The sequence below is a fragment of the Pteropus alecto genome, unplaced genomic scaffold (genome assembly GCF_000325575.1).
Source record: "Pteropus alecto unplaced genomic scaffold, ASM32557v1 scaffold22, whole genome shotgun sequence".
Lineage (NCBI taxonomy): Eukaryota > Metazoa > Chordata > Mammalia > Chiroptera > Pteropodidae > Pteropus > Pteropus alecto.
In genome coordinates, this window is record NW_006434839.1 from 14,581,015 (window position 1) to 14,598,815 (window position 17,801).

Genomic DNA, 17,801 nt, shown 5'->3' on the forward strand with positions numbered 1-17,801 from the left:
ATAGACTTCAGAAAACAAACTTTACTTTTAAAATGTAAATAAAATTTCTACTAAAGACTTTTCAAGAAGAGATAGGATATAATCTTCAGCATGCAAAAATAGATTTCTGAGAAATGACTTCTTAAGTAAACAAACCATTAGCAGTTTTTCCCCAGCCATCCATAAAAATGGTGTTGTAATTTATATTTGAATTAATAAAATAATAGATTTTAATACGTACATCTGTAGTGCTTTACTGTAACCTAAATTCTTTTCTCATACTAGTTTCGTGGCATGCTAATTTTTGGAACAGCTGAATAATTATTACGAGCTGTAAAGCTGATTGTTATTTTCTTTTTTTGATTGAGCCATCTGTCAGAAACAAAAGCAAAGATAAGAATCTCATTGAGCCACAAAAGATTCTGTATTGCTTAATGTGACTTCTCAGGAGACACATATAATTGAAAAAAAATAAAAAAAATTAATACTGCATTTTAAAGAAACCCTTTGTTACTTCATTGCAGATGGGGCACCCAAGGAGATTTCACCACCACCCACCCTCGGCCTGTGGTCAAAGTAAAACTCTTCACAGAAAGTACTGGAGTCCTGGCCCTGGAAGATAAAGAGCTGGGAAGGGTGAGTTCCAGTCAGCTCTGTGTCTGAGGTTACACAGCTTTAGCCTCTTTTGATTCAGAGTTACAGTGGGCCAGTATGCTGTGTGTGAACTTTCTGTTCATAAATTACATAAAATAACTTTTTTGTAATTTTCCATGAGCCCAGCATACAGCTGTAACTTATTAAACATAATCGTCAATAACACAGAAAGTATCGTGATAGGATGTGAGTGTGTAAAGGGCACATACAATATCATAGTCACTGACTCAGTTATTCTTCCCCCACATGCACGTCACTGGCCAGTGAGTGTGAATAGTACAGGCCAACTTGTTCTTCTTGGTGAAAGGTAATTCTCATTAAAACATTTCTGTCCATGGGATAAAGCGTCATCTTTATATTTGAGGTCATCTGTTTTTTTTGTTTATTATGATTAAACTAATTACAGGTATCTCTTAAGTATACTTATCTCTCTTATCTCTCCCATTTTCCTAGTAAGGTCTTCATCACCCATCTTTTGACACTGAATTATTTTTTTCTTATAGTTAACTCCTCATATCTAGAATATATTAATCCTTTAATTCCAATATAAACTCAGCTTTACTAAACTCAGCTTCTTCTATCAGTAAAAGCATTTAAATTAGAGTAGATTTGTGATCTTAATACCTCTTTGTATAAAAAATTATCTGCAGTCGTGTTTATGAAGTAGATGTGTTTATAGCCTACTGTAAGTAGGCTATAAAGTTATATTCTGCAGTGTGGCTCTGTCTTACCCAGTCCTGAACACTGCCTTTATACATAATTTCCATGGAATAAAGCCTTCAGAAATCTTTCTTGAAAATTTCTGGTGTTGATGGACAGTTTGTGTGATGCTAGTTGTTGAAGGATGCTAGGATAACTGTGTTTACTGGGATGTTTTTTCCCAAAGACGGGATTGCTGTTCATTTCAAGTCTTCTTCCTCTTCTATAGCCTTTACCCTGTTGGGGTTTTTTCGCTGCCAGGGATTTTAGGAATCTATACCCACACTCCACAGATTTCGAGTCTGCATTTACATTCCAGATTTCCTCTTCTGTTTCCATGTTGCATATATTTGTTAATACCTAAGAGGGCTTAACCACACTGTTCGTTCATTCACATGTTTATATATTTGTGCATTTATTTATCCAACAAAAGTATACAGGTAGCATAATCTAATAGAAGAATCCTAGAGATTACACATGGTCTAATGGATTTATGAATCAGGGTTTCTCATTTGAACATTTGAACTATTATTATATTAATTTTACCTTATTACCTTTTGTAGCTATTTTCACTAATAGCAGCTATTTTGAATCTAATGTTAAAATCTAATTCTTTTTTTTTTTAATTTTTTTAAAATTAAGTTTATTGGGGTAACATTGGTTAAAACAATTATATAATGTTCAGGTGTATCAAATGTAATTCTTGAGATAATTTTAATTCATTTCGCAGCTGGGCAAATATATATTAAAACAGTTTTTAAATTGGGTACATAAGTGGCATATTTTCCAATCAGTCATGTATCTGAGAAAGGCCTTATGCTCCCTTGCTTCCTTCACCCAAGAAGACAACTTTTCTCTCTCTACAGGTTTCTCAACCTCAGTGCTATTGATACTTTGAGCACATTAATTCTTTGTTGTTGGGTGGTCTCCTGTGTGTTTTTTATGGTATTTAGCAGCATCCCTGACCTCCAGCCAGTCAATGCCAGTAGTTCCCCTCCTTTAAGTCGAGACAATCAGATGGACCCTGGAAGGTGTGCAGAAACTATCCCAGCCTGAGAACCATGGATCTAAATTAATGACCTTAGTAGGTCCCATGACTGTAAATATCATTTCTATATTAACGACTTGTTTTTTTATATTTCTTCCTTGGATTTCAGATTTGTATATCCAACCTGCCTACTTGGAATCTTTAATTGTATACTAACAGATATCTTAAACTAAATATTTTTGAAATAGAACTTATGATTAGTCTTCCATAGAGGCAGCTGTCAAGCCATTGACCATGACATTCCCTTTGATTCTTATTCTTCCACCCTGTTACCCAGTCTATTCGCAATACCTAATCTGTCAGCTTTTCCTTGAATTTATCCTGAATCCATTTACATCCTAACATCTCTTCTACTCTAATTCAGGACACCAATTTCTCACATATACTACTATAGTAGGCTAATTATTACTTTCCCATTAACCATCTTGTCCCGTCTGATTCAGCTTTCACACCTCAGACTCTGTAGTCTGCTTAAAATTCAAAACAAATCATATCATTCTGTCCTTAAAATCATCCAGCGTTTTCTCATTTATTAGAAATAAAAAATCGGATTCCTTGTTAGAGTGCAGCATGCATAAGAAGGGTTCTCAAGGTAGACCCTGGACCAGCAGCATCAGCAGCACCTGGAAATTGGTTAGAAATACAGATCCTCAGACCTCACTCTATATCTATTGGATCAGAAACTTTAGGAGTGAGGGCTGCAGTCTGTTTTAACAAGGCCTCCTGAAAACTTAGACGCACACCAGCAGTGGAGAACCTTGTTCTACATACACAGATATCTCTCTCCAAATTCATCTCTTATTGTAGTCACTGTGCTTACTGCCATCTTTCCATCACACTTGGTTTTCTTTCTGTTCCTCAAACATATCAGACTCATTCCAGCTTTAAATTTTAGGTCTTAAGATGTGTTATCGTCTGAGCACATGAATGCAGCACACACAATTAGAAGAAATTAGTGATCATCTCTGGATGGGCTGTTGGTAATGTCTCCTATATATTTATCTACTTTTATACTTAGAAAAAATAACAACTTTTTTTTTAATTTGAAGAAAAAGGATTTACATGATCTGAAATCTGCAGTCTAAAATTTTATGAATATACATAATGTCACTCATTTGTGAGATATAAACCTAAAAGCAACACATGAACAGGACAAACAAACAGAGACTCATGGACATGGACTATAGAATAGTGGTTACCAGAAGGTAGGAGGTGGGGGGAGGGGGAAGGTAATGGGATAAAGGGGGTCAAATATGTGGTGACAGAAAGAAATTTAATAGGAGGTGAACAGACTGTGTGTATGTGTGTGTGTGTGCGCGCGCGCGCCTTACTGTTAAAATTTTATGAATATGTATATGGGGGTCTTAGTTGTTAAAGAGAACTTATAAAATTAAAATATGAGGTAGCATTTGTATTTGAAGGTGAGTAACAGAGTCCTTAAGATGTATTTATCCCACAAGGACATACCACTGTACACCTATTAAAATGGCTAAAATACAAGAAAACCAACAATAATAAATGCTAACAGGCATGCAAAACAACAGAAATGTATACTTTGCTGGTGGAAATGCAAAATTTTACAGCCCTTTAGAATACAACTTACCTCTTTCTTAAAAAGTTAAACATACTTACCATATGACTCAGCCGTTGCCCTCTTAGGGTTTATAATGTTTATGTTCTTCCATATGTGAATGTTTATAACAACTTTATTCATCAATGCTAAAAACTGGAAGCAATAAGATGTCCATAAACAGAAGGATTGATAAACTGGTACATCCATACAGTGCAATAGTATTCAGCAATAAGAAGATACAAACTGTTAATTCATACAACATAGATGCAAGTGAAGGAAGTTAGATTGAAAAGACTACATATTGTACGATTTGTTATAGAAAGAGCAAAACTATAGGAACAGAAAATGGATGAGTATTTGCCAAGGACTGACCTGAGGGGGAAGCGATTGGCTACAGAAGGAGCCATTCTGTATGGTACTGGTTGTTGGATGCATGAACATATATATTTGCTGATTCCCATAAAACTGCACATCACAAAGAATGTACTTTCATGTCTGAAAACACGCACATATGCACAAACACACTCTCTAACCCAGTCAGTGTCAGTGGCATCCCAGCATGGAACGCAGACTGACAAATGAACTTAATTGTATTACAAAGGTATGACATACCTGCACTGAATAAGTCAATGAGGAAAGAAGCACACCTTAAACAACCTAAGAGAAAAACAGTAATCTGTGAGCACCACTTTAACCAAGTGATGAAGACTAATATTAACAGTGATGCCACATAGCTATCACGTACCCCTAATATGATGGTATGAGAAGGACTCACTTCACCTCTATAATATTCTTTCCAAAAACCCGAACATACACCCAGTCTAATTATGGAAAAAACACCAGATGAAACCTGACTGAGGGACATTGTGCAGGATATTGGCTAGTATTTTTTAAGATGCTAAAGATCATGAAAAATAAGACTGAGGAACTGTCACACAGATCACAGGAGACTAAGGAGAAATGACAACTAAATGCAATGTGGTGTTCTGGATTGCATCTTGTAACAGAAAGAGGACTTCAATAGATAAACTGGTGGAATCCAAACAGAGTCTGAGGAGTAGTTAATAGTAACTTACCAATGTGAGATTCATGGTTTTAACAAGTGTACCAGGGTGTCGTGTATGCTGTTAGTTATGGCAGGGAATTATTAGAGGTATACAGGAACTTTCAGTACTATGTAACTTGTCCCCGAACTTAAATTATTCAGAATGCAAAGCTTGGTTTTGAAAAGATTAAGGAAGGATTTTAAATATTTTTTGCAAAACGCTTCAGCATATATTTTCTAAGAAACAAGCATTTTCTTACATGACTTCAATTCCATTATCCACTTAGGAAATTTAATATTGATTCAATAATATGTGATAGTGAACATTTAGAGTTCCCTGAATATTTGAACATATCTTTAAAAGCTAGATTCTCCTCTGATCCAGAATACAACCCAGGACCATGTATTGTACTTGATTGTCATGACTCTAGTATCTTTCATTTTATAGTGCCCGCCTCTGTCTCCTTTTTTTTTTTTATCTTTCACGATAACGACATTTTTGAGGATTTGAACTAATTTTCTAGAATGTTTTTCATTCTCAACTTGTCTTATTGTTTTTTTCATGATTGGATTTGGATTAACATTTTTGGGAAGAGCATTACCTACGTGATGTTTTGTGCTTCCCATTGCATCATATCAGAAGTCATATAGTGGCATATTTTTCCTGATTTTGGTGATGTTAATTACATGTGATCCTATTAGTCTTTGTTTTTTGGCACCTGAGATGTTAACAGACTCAACTTGTACTCTCCCTCTCTCAGGCACTGTTTCAACACTGGCTCCTTTCAGTGATAATGGAATTTAGAAACCAATATTCTATATATTATCACTCTGGTTAAGAAATACATAGTAAAAAAAATCACTAGTTTATGAGTTTCTCACAAAATCACTATTTTCTCATTTTTTGTTTTATAACACATACAAATCATTTCACAAATACCATACCAGTACCACAACCAGCAATAAACTTGAAAAGTAAAGATTATTATTTCTTTATGTTTTTTTCCTGTCCTTAGAATATATCATAGCAAGGGTGTATGTTTGATTACTATATTCGAAAGTAACTCAGTGAAAGAGAAAATGAAACATCTTATTAATATTTTCAATAGTGAAAACTACTGAAGAAACTATAGGTTCAGACATTACGGAGATTTTCGACAACGAATCTATCAGATAATAATTTTCATCAAATCAAGTTATTAACAGACTTATTTGGTCAGTTTTGCCATACTAAGTAAGGTTCCCTCCACTGCCTTTTTATTAAGTGTGATCCGGAAGCATTTGTTCTCTGAATTTCGGACTCCTTGTATGTAAGCTGAGCACGATGAAATAAAAACTCCCTGTTGTCATCTCTCGTTCTAATTCTCTATCATTGTAGTAGTTAACTGGTTACTATTACTGCTTGCCATTCAAACATAATCCCATTTAATCATCTTTACAGATGGTAGTAACTTTCCATGTATAGATAAGGAAAGTAGGAGTTGGAGAAGACCCCTCAGTAAGTACGAGAGTCAAGGTTTGAGCTCGAGTTTTCTGACTCCAAAGTCGGTGCCCTAAAACAATCATTAAATACTACACCCGATAAGATGAGAGAATTTGACAGTGTTTTACAAATCATGGTGTGAGCGTGGGCCAATTTAACTTCACAACTTAAAGCAGGAACCAAATATTTTTTAAGCTAGTCATTTTTATGTGTAGCTATTTAATATAATGTCATTTTATACAATGATTTGAATCTTCCTGGGTACTCTCTGGCTGCCAGTGTACTTTTGTGTTAGTGCTTCTCAGCTTTGTGCACATAAGAACCGCCTCAGGGAGTGTTTGAAAAGATGCAAGTTCTGGGCTCACACTTTTTTTGGTTGGTTTGGGGTGAGCCCAGGAAGGAGTACTTTAAGCACTTCTCAGGAGATGCTAAGGTGCTGTGCACTGATACTAATGTGCAGCCAGGGTTTAGAACTAATAATTCATAAGGATGAGAAAAAAAAAGTCTGTCATAACTTACAGTTTTGTGGAACGATAGCTCAAATTTAGATAGGCATCAGGCAGTGGAAGATTGTGTTCTCTGGCAAGTGCTTGACATGCAGATTTGGTTTGTAGATGACAGATGCCAATACCTATTTATGGAAATGGGGGTGGCATATGGAGATTTTTCATTTGAATTGGTGGCCAGCTCTCCACCAGGTGCTGAGGGAATACCTAGAGGCAGAACGGGGTATTCTTCATGTTTTGGGTATGTCCTAGCAGGTGATTACTTAACCAGTTAAGCATCCAAAAGTCTAAAGTTTATCATAACCAGGATGATTTTGTCTCCCAAAAAACTTTAAAAGCAAGGCTTACCTAACATAGCCATATAAAAATTGAAATAATGATCCCACAAGACATCTATTTGTGAGCAATGCAATTTCCATTGAGTCTTTCAGAATGAATTATTGTACTCCTGGTAGCTTTTAAATTTGTCCAGTGGTATTCTTGGGTACAAAATGAATTTTTGAAGTTTCTACCCAGATAAATTTTTGGTTTTGGAAGTGTAGCTATGAAGATATTCTTTCTGACAGTTGTTAGAAAAATAACCTATTGTCTGTTTATATACTCTGAGTTCATGGCCACCTCATCATCATACACAGGAGGATGCTGGCTCTTCTGCTTCCCTGAGGATGGAGAAGCATGCAAATCAGAGAATCTGCTTTCCTTTACAGTGCAATGGAGCCAGAACATCATCTTTGTTCTATTTTATTAAATACTCTTTCAAGAAAGCAAAAGGCTAAAAGTTTGCTCACCCCTTGGGTATACATTTTACATTTTACGAATGGTAATATTCTTGAAATTAAAGTTTTCATTTTATGTATTTTTCTCTTTTTTTCTTTCTGTTTGAATATCTGTACTTCTTTTCAACATTTCTTAATATAGAGATGTTCATACCTAACAATTCAAAGTGACAGTCATTATGCTTGTTTTACAAATGTAAATACTGTATGGAAAGAGCAGGTAGCAATCAATTCCAGATACATTTTAAATATTAAGATAAATTAGGATTGCTGAATTTATTCGTTAAAATGAACTATATTAAGCAGCTTGTTAAATCTTAACATAGCAAGTAAAAATTAGCGTGTGTGTATGTGTCCATCTGAGGAGTTATCAGAATATGCATAATTTTTGTTTGTTTCTGAAACTTGACAAGAAAGAAGTGATATAGTGTGTTCAAACACCTACCTGGGAAGGAAATACTGTCTTAGAAACTCTAATTCACTGATCAGTCTAGTTTTCTTTTTCTTACCCCTCTTGTGTTTCCAGAGTACACCCTTCTCAGTTTTTCTCATTTATATCATTTTGGTTAAGTTGAATCCTCACTTATGTTAAAATATTTAGGAGCTACATTAATTATTTCAGCCAAATTCAGCATATTTAACTGGATATCATATATATATGTATATATATATATATGATTGTTTAGGACCCACAGAGTTTAAAACATGTATCTAATTGCCTGTTTATAGGCAGTCATGTTGAAATATGATGTTGAAACTTCTAATTTCACCATACCAAGTAATAGATCGGGAATAGACTACAGATATTTTATTAAATAATTAACCATCCTAGTTTTTACAAATAATAATACAGTTAAATTTATAAAAATCACTTAGGCCTTTTTTTTTACTCAAACAGACAAAATTTATACTTAAGGATTTAAAAAAATGTTTCTGGCATTATATGAATTTGATTCATCTGCATATGAGTCAAAACATTAGAGAAGCTGCTAGTGAAATCACAGTCATTGGTATTTTTCTTCAATTTGAAAGCAAAATGTAATATCCAATTTTATTGAAATGGTCAGCACTAGATGACTGCCACTTTAATCAGTGAATTAATATCATTTGCTGAAAAATAGAGTGGAAATTCATTTGCATTTCATATATATCTCTCCTTCAACTCACTATCCACAGCAGACCTTTATTTTTGTAGTTCAAGCAAGTAGTATAGCTTTTCTAAAACTAAAAATCACAGAAAAGTTCTCTTTGTCCTTTAGTCCTTTCATGCAGTCATTCCTCACAAGATTTTATTGTTATATCTTAGCCATGTCAGTGACAAGAAGCAGGACCACCGACAGGGAAAGGGCCAGAGATAATTCATATACGGTACAGACTCTAAAAAATTTTTCTAGGCAATTAATTGTCTGGCTCATTAATAACATTCTGTGAAGTGGTAGAGGGGACTGTTTATCATTCTAAGTCTGGCTTTGAAGGACAGGAGACTTTGATAACATGCATCAGTTTTTTATCAGTGAGTTTACCTTAGACCTCTGAAGAGTTGGCTGGCATCCTGACTGCAGAGCTAGAAGAAAACATTTTCTTACTTTCTCACCACTAAAAGAGGGTGAGCAAGTTATTATAAATAGGCATCCTCCATTGTGGGTCCACGTGGGCGATTATAGTAGAAGCTGACGTTTGAGTTTCCTCAGGATAATAGAAGCCGTCTCTGTCCCAGACAGAACAAATATTAGACATTTGCACTGTACTAATCCCTTATTTGTAATAGGTGTATAGAGCTATTTCATTATTTCTAATAAGTGTATAGAACACTTCTCTATCAACTAGTAGTAATCATTTTGAACACCTTTTTGCATACTTACTATCATCCTTACATCTTTGATGAAGAATCTGTTCAGATATTTTCCCCAATTTTTAATCGGGTTACTTGTTTTCTTATCATTGAGTTTAGAAAGACAATAATATATTGTTTACCAATCCTATATCAAAGATATGATTTGTAACTGTTTTTCTCCCAGCCTTCAGCTTGTTTTTCCATTCTGTTAGCAGTGTGTTTCAAAGAGCAGAAGTTATTAATTTTGAAGTCTAATTTATGAATTTTTTTCTGTTATGGCTTGTGCTTTTGTTGCCATATTTAAAAAATCTTTGCCTACTTCAAGGTCAGAATTCTCCTATGTTTTCTTCTATAGATTCTATAGTTTTAGATTTTTATATTTAGATCTTTGATCCATTTTTAGTTAATTTTTGTATCTAGAGCTACATATAGATCAAAGTTCACTTTTTTTGTATAAATATCCAGTTGTTCTCATACCTTGAGAAAGGTTTCTTCACTGAAGTTCCTTAGTAATCTTATTGAAATTCAATTGTCTATATCTTTGTGAGTCTATATTTGGACTCTATTCTCCATTGATCTGTTTTTCTATCTTGATGCCAATAGCATACCACCATGATTACTTTAGCTTTATCATAAGTCCATATTAAGTAGCGATAGTTCTTCAGCTTTGTTCTGTTCTTCCCTCCATACACCCCTCTAACTTGTTTTGCCTATTCTTGGTCCTTTACTTTGCCCTATGGATTTTAAAATCAGTTTATGGATTCCTACAAAAAACATCTAGTATCATTTTGATTGTGATTGCATTGAACCTCTAGATCAACTCAGGAATTGATTAACAATATTGAGTTTTTAAACTCATGAACACAGTATATCTCTCCATTTATTTAGATCTTATTTCATTCCTCATAGTAATGTTATAGTTTTCACTATACAGGTCTTGCATTTTTTTTTTTTTTGGTAAGATCTATCACTGAGTATTTACTGTTTTTGATGCTATTATAAAAGGTATTAGTTTTAATTTTTAATTTAGATATTTCTAATATATTGAACTGCAATTGAATTTTCTATATTGATCTGATAGTCTCCAACTTTGCTAAACTCACTAGTTCTAGTAGTATTTTATAGATTGATTGTTTTTGCACAGGTAATATTGTTGTCTACAAATATAGTTTTACTTTTTCCTTTCCAATCTAGATGCTTTTCTTTTTGTTTCCTTACTATACTTATGAGAACCTTCAATATAGTGTTGAATAGAAGTGGTGAAAGTAAAGATTCTTGTCTTCTTGATCTTAAGGGGAAAGCATTCAGTCTTTCAAAATTAAGTACATTAGCTATAGGATTTTGTACATCCCCTTCATCAGATTGGTAAAGTTCCATCTGCTAATGTGTTTATTTAATTGATTTTGGCTCTAATCTTTATTATTTATTTACTTTTGGTTTAATTCATGCTACTTTTTCCATTTTTTAAAGTAAAAACTGAAGCCATTGTTTTGGGGAAAAAAATCTATTTTTTTCTAATATAAGCATTAAGTACTATTAATGCCCACTCCCTAAATGTTGCTTTAGTGGCACCCCACAAATTTTTATCTTTTTCTTCTCATTTTTATTCTGTTCAAAATACTCTCAAAGTTTTATTTTTATTTCTTCATAGACTCAGGGGTTATTAAAAATGTTGTTTAGTTTCCACATATTTGAGAATTTGTCAGTCATTTCTGTTCTTGATTTCTAATTGAAGTCTATTGTGCTGAGAGAATATACTTCATATGACCTTAATTCTTTTAAAATATATTGAGGCTTAGTTAGAAAATGGTTCATCTGGTGAACATTGCATGTTCAAGTCTGCAATTCTTCAGTTGTTCAGTAGAGTGTTTTATAAATGCCATATAGTTCAAGTTATTATCAAATCTTTCATATCCTTATTGATTTTCTATCTACTTTTTAAAATCAGTTATTGAGAGATTTAGATTAATCTCCAAGTATAATTTTGGATTTGTTCTATTTTTGTTTGTTTGTTTGTTTCTTATATCTTGAAGATCTGGTATTAGGTGCATAAATATTTAGGATCACTATTTTCTCATTAATCGACCACTTTGTCATTATAAAATGACCTTTCTTACCCCTGGTAATATCCCTGGTTTTAAAACCTACTTTATCATAGCCATCCCAGCTTTTTTTAAAACTAGTGTTAGGGTATATCTTTTTCTTTTATTTTTATATATCTTTATTTGTTTCTTTACATTTAAAATATCTTTATTGAAGCAGGCTATAATTGGGTCTTTATTTTTTATTCAATCTGACTATGCCTGCCTTTTAATCAGAGTATTTAAACTATATTTTAATATGGTTATTAATATGGTTAAGTTTAAATCTGTCATTTAGCTAATTGCTTTTTCTTTGTTCCTTTATCTTCTTTTTCTTCTTTTAGAACCAATTGAAGTTTTATGGTTCCATTTTATTGTTCTTTGTTGGCTTATTATTAATAACTATTATTTTGTGTTGCTTTAACTCATCACCGTCCACCTTTATCATCTTTAGCATTCATACTGAAACACTAAGTAATTTTATTGCCTGCTGATTTTTATTGTGTTATTTTTATTTTTATTTGATTCATGTATTGCATGAATCAAAAAATAAAATCTTTAGGTCAATAGTACAAGATTCAAATTTGTTGCTTGTTGAGTATCACGAACTGAAAATCTCGAAAACTGGTTCAGAAGACATTGGTTTGTGTTTTGGCTCTGCCATAAGAGCCATGAGGAAATGAACAAATCACTTAACCATTTGCCATCTTATCACATATTTTTCTGAATTCATTCAGTTCTTTGGAGCATGTGAAATGTATCACCACAATTTCTCAACCTCATACTCTCCTGTCTTCCTTTTTCATTATTTAGATGGCTTCTGACTAGTTTGCATACAGGATGACAAATTCAAGGTTTCCATGAATCCTATTATTTTGGTAAATTTTTAGGTTGTGATTATTAGACAATGCATAAATTTCTTACTCATGAAGAATAAGAATTCACCATCACTCTTCAGGGTTGTAGTTGATTTTTAATATAAATAACAACACTCATCTGTAGATTAGTCAATCCCAAAACATTTTATTATAATTGCATATTTCATGCTCTTCAGTTTAAGAGTGCAGCTGAAGTTATCCAAGTTTAGACATTATAACTTCATCCTTTCCATCCTACCATCATATGTTACAGATTGACAGAAATAAAATTGACTTGGCTCAAATAATTCTTATGGTACTTAAATAACCAAAGAGTGTGAACAATGCTAAATTAGTTATTATAATATTTGTGAAACAACTAAGGGAATAATGTGCGGATTGGGGAGAAGATGTAAAATTGAAAATGTCTATTGTTATCTTAAAGCAATTTTCATTAGGTGTTTATTTAACTTCGATTTCAAGTTATTTACATAACAAGAGTAATGCCTACTTTTAATGGTGATGTAAGAATTTAAATTTCTCAAAACATTCTAAGGCACTCGGTTGAAAGGTTCTTTATGAAGTCCAGGCATTGGTATAATCAGACTAGTAAAAAGAAACATGGCAAAGCTGCTCATGCAGCATACTCTAACAGAAACTGTGTTGGTAAAGAAACATAAAGGTTACTGCTATTTATAATTTATAGCTGAGGGGAATCGATCAAGAATAATATGATGCTTTCCTGTCTAGATACATCTTAAAAACACAGATGTCACTGTGATGGAATATATTGCTCCATCCAAGGAGAAGTATGAAATCGATACCTTACAAGCAATTAAACTGATATATGAAGAGGAATAAAGGCCAGTACCTTTAATTGAGCCATGAAAAATACAGTGACAAACATGACTGTGTCTTTCAAAATCTTCAAGGAAAGACTTTGGCACAGAAAAAAATATAGTCCTTGATCATTTGGGTATATGAAACTTGAATTTGTTAAAAATATACATAATGGTCTTCCTTCTATTAACCAAAATATTCAGCCTTGTTGTTGATCCGTAAAACATTTTTTTGATTTATGATGAGGAACATAAAAATTTTGTTTAAGTTAATCAATGAAAAGTGAGAAGAATTTTCAAAAGAGTTCATAGAAGCAGAATGTTTCAGGAATGTGAGGGAAATACACACACACACACACACACACACACACACACACACACCCTTGTTAAGATAATCAAAGCTAATGATAGAAATCTATATGTAAAGACACACTTAGCAGAAAAAATTTTAAAGGTAAATTTAGTGTTTTTATCAAGTCTCAGCTTTAGTGTTCTTTTATGATGAAATCTCAGCTTTTATTGTCATGTATTAGTGTGCTATTGCAACTTTAACAAATCACAAAAACATAGTGGCTTAAAACAACATAAATTTATTATCTTACCATCGTAGAAGTCAGAAGTCCAAAATGAGTCTCAGTGGGCCAAAATCAAGGAGTTGGCAGGGTTGTGTTCCTTTCTGGAAAATCTAAGAGAGAATGCAATTTTTTACCTTTTTCACCTTCTAGAGACTGCCAGTATTCCTTGGTTCATGGCCCCCTTCTATTTCCAAAGCTAATAATGCCAATTCAGTATTCCTCAGATACCATTCCAACACTCATTCTTCTTCTTTTCCATATCTAAGAACTCTTGTGATTGTATTGGGCCCACCTGGACAATCTAGGCTATGCTCCTTGTTTTAAGGTCAGCTAATTAGTAATCTTAATTCCATCTGCTACCTCAATTCCCCTAAAATAACATATTCACAGGTTCTGGGAATTCAGGCATAGGCATCTTTGGGAGACTTATTCTGCTATCACAGTCTAGAAATGGAAAGATGAGAGTTTCGTAAATTTTCAGAGAATAGCATATAAATGGCATATGGATTCTGGCATTTACTACTGTCATTTTCTACTGTCAAATTTTGGCAATACTTTAGTTGGCAAGACCTTTTTTACCTCAAAGAAATAATTTTATGTTTGCATTTTTATTTAATTATTCGAAGCATCCATCCATTCATTCAGTCCGTCAACTAACTAACCAAGCAACAAGCAAATACTTGGTGTCTGCTACAGGATATGAAAGGGGAACCGTGGTGAAAAATGGCTTAAAAATACCGGCTTAAACTACCTCAAGGAAGATACTCTATAAAATGCATTCCAAGAGCCCTTCCTATGATAGTTCATTGTTAAGCTGAGATGTCAGAAAAGATCTGGGCATAATTTTACATACCTTGGTTTTTCTTTCAGTGCCCTCTCCTCAACCCGCATTATGCAAGTGAAGTTTTTAATCTCTATCTTTTAACAAGCTAATGCCAGGAAAAAAGTAACAATTAAGATAATGCTGTCCGTTTTTTTTTCTTTTTACTCAGTTTCTTTTTTATTTTTATTTTTTTTGAAAAAGACCTTTCTTATCAAAAAAGTACTACATACTTTGTGTGCTTCTCTGTCAGGCCAAGTACACATTTGGTAAAGGATTGAGAGTTTGATCAATTCCATATTGTAAATTCCAGGATTTTTTCTAGCTTTCAAAATAAATGGAACTGGATTTAGCACATGGACAATAAGGTTGACAGAAGACTTAATGCTAATCTCTCAGTATACAAAAGAGCATTGTGTTAGCGAAAGTGAACAGGTGTTCTTTGTTTTAACTAAGAAGGACAGGAAACATTGATATTAAATCAAAAGAGAAATAATTTAAACAACCTCAAGTGTATTAAACACTGGGAAATGTTACTATGAAAAATGTAGATTTCTCTTAGAAAAATCATCTGAATCATCTCCATACACTGAAAATGTAGATATTGTGGTACTGGAGAAACTATATACTCATTATTAACATGTGCTATATAAAAATTTATTGAAATGAAGTAAATTCAGACCTTTCACAATACATATTCTCTCAAGGTCCTAAGACCTCAAGAAGGTACTTGAAAGGTTCACAAGGAACAGTCATTGTGAATCTTTGCTAAACTATAAGATCTCTGTCAGTTGAAAAAGAAGTATAGAAAAATACCAACTAAACCCAAAAAGTCAAGGTTTCTCATAGAAATAGCTCTACTTATCTGTAGAAATGTTCCCTTGACCATTCCCTTAAAATACTTGATGTTTCAAGGTTATCTGATTGTCAGCAAAAAGAATTTTTAATCACAAATTGAAATATGATTCCAGCTAATAACACTTTCAGTTCCTTCTTACACTCTTTTAAAGATGTATTTTTTATAGAATTCTGTTTTTATTTTTTATATTTTTTTTTACTTTTTTTCAATTTTATTATTAGTTTCAAGTATACAGTACATTGGTTAGACATTTATATAGTTTATGAAACGATCACCCTGATTGTTCTTCCTCTCCTCTGGCTCTCCACCTAGCCATTACATTAATGCTAACTGTGTTTCCTATGCCGTGCTCCCCATCCCGGTGACCATCTATCAACTACTAATTTGTACTTGTTTAACCCTTCACTGTTTTCCCAGCCCCCCTCCCCTCTGGCCATCCCCAGATTGTCCTCTATATTTGTGAGTCTATTTTCAATTAGTTTATTCTTTTTGTTCCTTAGACTTCGCATATAAGTGAAATCATATGGATTTATCTTTGTCTGACTTATTTCACTCAGCATAATAAACTCTAGGTCCATCTATGTCGTGAATGGTAGAATTTCATTTTTTTTATGGCTGAATAATATTCCATTGTATATAAGCTCCCTTCTAGCTAAAGTGATCTTATCCAGCTTGCCCAAACTTGCTCACTTAAGAGTTAAGTGAAGTCTTTCTCCATTCCTCAAACAATCTTTTCCTCAAACCATCACAGTCTGGCCTCATCTAAACTTTCTTTTGCTTAGATCTTTAATGACTTCTCTGTTAAGCCAAGCAATAAATAGGCCTCTCATCATTGCTATGCTTGACCTCTCAGTTGTCATTTGGCCACTTTCTACTCCCTGAAACATCTTCCGCCTTGAATGTAGCACGTCACGCCTTCTGGTTTTTCATCTGCCTCCTTGACCTTCGGTCTCAATTAGAGAATTTTTTTTTCCTTTTCGTAACTCTTAAAAGTTAGTATTTCACAGGGTTCTCTCTCCTTACCTTTTGATGAGATAGAAAATTAACATGGCACAAAATGTGATGAACATTGTATTGGTTGAAGTTCTTTTGACGGCAAGCAATGGAAACTGACTGAGGGTAGGTCCGGGTTAAAAAGAAAGAACTGAACAATCTGGCTTGGAGGAAGTGCTTTAGAACCAAAAATAGTGGTAAGAATGTCAACATCAGCATCGTGTGACTTTTTCTAGGGTGACACTCTTAGAGTGGTTGTGTTCCAATAGCGTCATGTCTTTATCTCTCAGTCCCTTAACGTGTGTTTTGTGTTGTAAATCTTATGCGCTCTTTTAGACTCCCAAGTGGAACTTTAATTCCTCTATGTGAAGTCTGTCTTGATTCCTTAAACAATTGCTGGTTGCTTCCATCTTTGAGCTAGAATTTTACCAAATATATGTATATATTTGGTAAATATATCTATATTTTACTATAAGACTACAGTGCAACTATTGTGATAATGTGGGTTTTTTCCTTCATCTAAGTTAAGAGATATTTAAGGCAGTGAATTGTTCACCTAGCCCCAGAACCTATCTAGCTCCCTCAGTTCTTCTAGATTTTTCTCCAATTTTTTAAATTTTCTGGTCTTTGTTGAATAAGAGTTTAAAAATTTAGAAAGTAGTGAATTCATAGGTCACAAAGTTCAACTAATGTGAAATCTACACAAATTCACATGGCTTGGCTTTACTTAATTCATCTAAATAGTAGGAAAATGATGTAGAGTTGCAAGTTCATACAAGAATATTTTAAGAGAATAATCCTTCTGGACCCCATATTATTCTAAATATTATGTATAGACATATATTTATACCTCAGTTTTAGTTTTTTTCTTCCTGTATGTGAAGTTCAATAGAATTTTAAACAAAGCCTACAAAACCATTTTGTGTTTCTTATTACATTTTGCAAAGATGACAAGTAATGTTGACATTTTATTGTGAAGAAGATACATTGGCTTTATATTTAAGATAAGAAATCATAAAATGTGTTGTCATCATAAGTGACAAGACATTTAAAATGTTGGTGACAAAAATAAACTAGAAGAAGATGAAATGTGTACAGAAAGGTTAAGAGAAATGATGGGAAAACGCAAGCTTCTTTGCTAAATAATATTAGAAGCTAATTATTTTGTACAGAACTATGA

The 17,801-nt window shown here is 33.3% G+C and overlaps 1 protein-coding gene across 1 annotated transcript in view; it reads left to right on the plus strand.

Annotated features, from left to right (window-relative positions):
* The window catches only part of CADPS2 (calcium dependent secretion activator 2), a 472,387-nt gene that overhangs the window by 240,192 nt on the left and 214,394 nt on the right, over positions 1 to 17,801 (plus strand). Inside the window, exon 8 of the mRNA XM_015588309.1 lies at positions 504 to 615. Within this exon, the coding sequence (XP_015443795.1) occupies positions 504 to 615 (112 nt within the window). The remainder of the gene's footprint in view (positions 1 to 503; positions 616 to 17,801) is intronic.